Source organism: Gavialis gangeticus, unplaced genomic scaffold (genome assembly GCF_001723915.1).
Source record: "Gavialis gangeticus isolate Ggan-Ray unplaced genomic scaffold, GavGan_comp1, whole genome shotgun sequence".
Taxonomy (NCBI): Eukaryota; Metazoa; Chordata; order Crocodylia; family Gavialidae; genus Gavialis; species Gavialis gangeticus.
The window spans coordinates 179595949-179599602 of NW_017729032.1; the positions used below are offsets into that span (position 1 = coordinate 179595949).

A 3654-nucleotide genomic window follows, 5' to 3' on the forward strand; every position below is an offset into this window, starting at 1 on the left:
CCCCCCCCCCCATCCCCTGCAACCGCCCAACCTCCCCTCCCAGCACTACCACCCACTCCAAGCACAGCATAGTCCAGCAGCCCGCCCTGCCCCGCATGCAGATCTGGGGGCACACACCCCCTACACCCCTGGGCTTGGTCCTCCCACCCCCATGGGGCACCACGTACCTGACCTCTCTCTCCTGCCTCTGCCTTGCTCCCTTCTTCACTGCGGGGGGCCTTGATCTGGGCCCCTTCCCTCCCCACCTGCTGGCCCTCCCCCAGCCTCAGATCAACTCTCTGAGTCTCCAGGATCAACCAGTCAATCGCGATCAACTGGTTGGTGACCACTGGTCTAAGGACATAGGCAGGCAAGCTTCTCTGAGTATAGATGTGATATCTTTTATTAAACCAACTGAGCAATTGGAAAAAAGTTCTTTGCAAGCTTCTTTAGGCCTAGGGAGTCTCTGCTGTATGCCACTTTAGCTTTCCCACACAGTTCCACCTACCCAGGTGAAGTCCTGTCTAGATTTTTTAAGCTTCTTTTTAAGAATAATTATTAAACATCAGCTCATCTGTTACTACCTGGACATACCTACAACAGTTAGTCCTGTTTACGTATTGCTAATAGTAATGTTTCAGTTGCTTTTGTATACAATATCTGCTTATATGATTTGTACTATATCAGTTTTCTAAACATTTTGACTATAGTTGGCAATTCATGTTGATACAGTCGATTTTTGGCCACCTTGCTTGTTCATACTTTAAAAAGAGGGGCGGGGGGAGAAGAGGAGTAGAAGTTTATTTCAAACTTTTCTTCTTAACTGACCCAGCTTCTTTTTTCCTTTTCTCAAGTTTGTGATTGATGCCATGGAAGAAGCTGGATTTTGCGAGACTGCCGTGAGTACCCAGGTTCAGTTGGTGAATAGCAAATGTGCTGAATCTGATTCAACTTTACAGCATCCACAGTCTAATTGTGATGGCATGGAAAGCACAGGTGCATTGGAAGAGGAAGACTATATCCCTAAGAATGGGAAGCTATTGGGATCAACATGCTGTACTCGAGAAGTACGTGAGGAGACCCCTGGAAGAGAAGAAGCCCGTACTGACCCACCTGATGGCCAACAAGATCCAGAGAGTGACAAAAACAAAGAAAAAACCTTAGGTATGCTCTGCTTAGGGAAGAGTGGCTTTGAAACTAAAGCAAATTGAAATGTTGAAAAACAGGTAGTTTAAATGTTTCCTTATGGTGTAACTTCTTATTTTGTCCACAAACTCTAACTCATTCTCATTATCTTTAATTTTGTTATCTGTTTTTTTTGTTTGTCTGTTTGTTTATCGTGCTGTTTTGGAGGAAATGGGAAAAAGTTTCTAAAGGGTCACTGGTTAAAATTAAGTAAAAATGTGTTGCTTGTCAATATGTTACTGTCTTTCTCCACATTTTAGAATCTAATACTTACCACTGTGATATTTAACTTTCTGGTTGTTGAACTGTACTTCCTGTACTTCAGCAAGTCATTCTTCAGGGAACTCTTTCAAACTGTTTTGTTGTATGAATATTGCTTCAATAATATTTATTTTAGAAAACAATATTTTCTACGCTTTATTAATAGAAGACTTGACTTTTAGACCTTGGTTTTCAGGGTTCTTTCCATCTTCTGAAGTAAATCATGTAAGGGAAAAAAATTCCTTGTGGGCCAATAATTTGTGCCTTTAAATGGTGTAGTTACATATACAAGAGATTGAATTACATGTGTTCACTTACTTTTTAGTGGTAGGGATGGAGTGTTGGTGTAGGCAGGATGGTCCAAAAAATATGAGAGGTAAGGTTATATCTTTTATCATCTTAGTTGTATAGTTGGGAGAGAAGTTAGAAAAGTTTTTGGGCACAAAGTACCCTTCCTCAGGTGTAACCTTGTCTAGCATCTCTCCCAACTATACAAAAAAAACATCCTTGCTTACTTTGTAGTGAACTATCTGTTGGCATCCTTTAGTGGAAAATTATGCAGCTACTATACTGAAGTGCAATAACAGTAATTTCCTTCTAAGGATAAACTGCTCTTGTAGTGTTGTTCAATATTTTGGATTCTTTTATCCATAGGAAAAGAAGTGCTATTATTGATGCAAGCCTTGAACACGCTTTCTACTCCAGAAGAAAAGTTGGCAGCTCTCTGCAAGAAATGTGCTGATCTTGTGAGTAATGTGTACAGCTAAGCATAGCGAGTGTACATTTCTAACGTTGTAGTAGCTAAAAATTTACCTTGGAGAAACCATTATAGTGCTCTTTTGAAGAGAATTAATGGATGTTATATAACCTGGAACACTAAAGGGTGGGGTTTTTGCTTTTTTTTTTGGGGGGGGTGGTTTTCTTTTGTCTTTTGAAATACAAAGGTGTTTGCAGCATTCAGGCTTCTTGCAGGTGCTGTTACAGTCAAAACACTTAAGTCACTTCTGCTTTTACCTGTCTGAATGAGTTGCCTTCTATAAACTAAACAAATTTAACTAGTATTCTGATATTGAAACTTTCTTTGTGTTGTATTAATATTAACAAAACCAACATCTGGAGTTAACTACAGTTTTCTAGAGATGGATGATAGGAATATGGGAAAGTTTCTTATTAGATACTGTTTTAAATGTGCTTATTGGTGTGGCTGTACTAATTGTTCAGTTCAGAAGTGTCAAACTTGTCCTCACCTTACGGTCTGGTTTCTCTTCAGATCACCTTACAGTCCGGATCTGAATCCAGTGGTAGTGCAGGAGTTAATGTGCTTGTTGCTTGCCCCACCACTACAGAAATGCATCCCCAACAGGGCTGTGTACTTGGAAATTGAGTGGTGGGCCCTGTCCCCAAATACCTAGCTTCTCTAGGGATGCTGTGGACTGCGGGGAAATGGCTCCACCAGTCTGATGAGCCCAGTTTAGTATGTTCCACTGCTGAACACTAGCTAATTGTTGGCATTTTGAGGTCATTTCTTTCACAAAAATAATCCCAAGGAAGTTGTCTGGCCTAGTTGTGTTAGGAAACAGCATGATCCAACAGGCTAGGCACACTTCTGGGGCAGTAGAATTTAGCTGCATTATTAACAATAATAAAAAAAAACCAAGTAGTTTTTTGGGAAGCTGTATGTGGAGCTTCTGTTCTGCTCTAACAGGTTGGCATTATCCTAAAAAGTTGAAATGTATAGTATTTTTCTCGTAAGGGGATTACCCCACTGGTGAGTAGAAGCAAATAGGTGTTTATTATAGAAAAATGTATTCTGACATAATTTAGCATTTAGAGAAGAGATAAGTGCTACAAAACTTAGCTAGCAACCCTTCTATTTTGATGAGCTTCAACAAGAAGTTAATTCACTTTGAAACAAGACAGCAACAAAGACATGAATTCAATATGTATTTGAAAATGATTGAATATTTTTAAAAATTTACATTTTAAAAAGTTGTAACTAGAGGTGCACCAATACAGTGGTCTGGTATCGGATCAGCACCAACATAAAGAAAATTGCCTGTATCAGAAATTGGCCTGATATTGGCCAAATTATTGGACATAAATGCCGGGAGAGCTTGCGGGGGGACGGCATGTGCCCCCACATCCGCGCGGGGCAGGATGGGGCCAGGGCTGTGCTTGGGGCAGGTGGTGGCAGTGCTGGGAGGGGGCTATGGTGAATTTTGTGGTGGC

The 3654-nt window shown here is 40.7% G+C and overlaps 1 protein-coding gene across 1 annotated transcript in view; it reads left to right on the forward strand.

The window, feature by feature from the left end:
• TXLNG (taxilin gamma) overlaps window positions 1-3654 on the forward strand; it is a 63545-nt gene that overhangs the window by 7951 nt on the left and 51940 nt on the right. Inside the window, exons 2-3 of the mRNA XM_019524648.1 lie at window positions 834-1143; window positions 2080-2171. Of these exons, the coding sequence (XP_019380193.1) occupies window positions 834-1143; window positions 2080-2171 (402 nt within the window). The remainder of the gene's footprint in view (window positions 1-833; window positions 1144-2079; window positions 2172-3654) is intronic.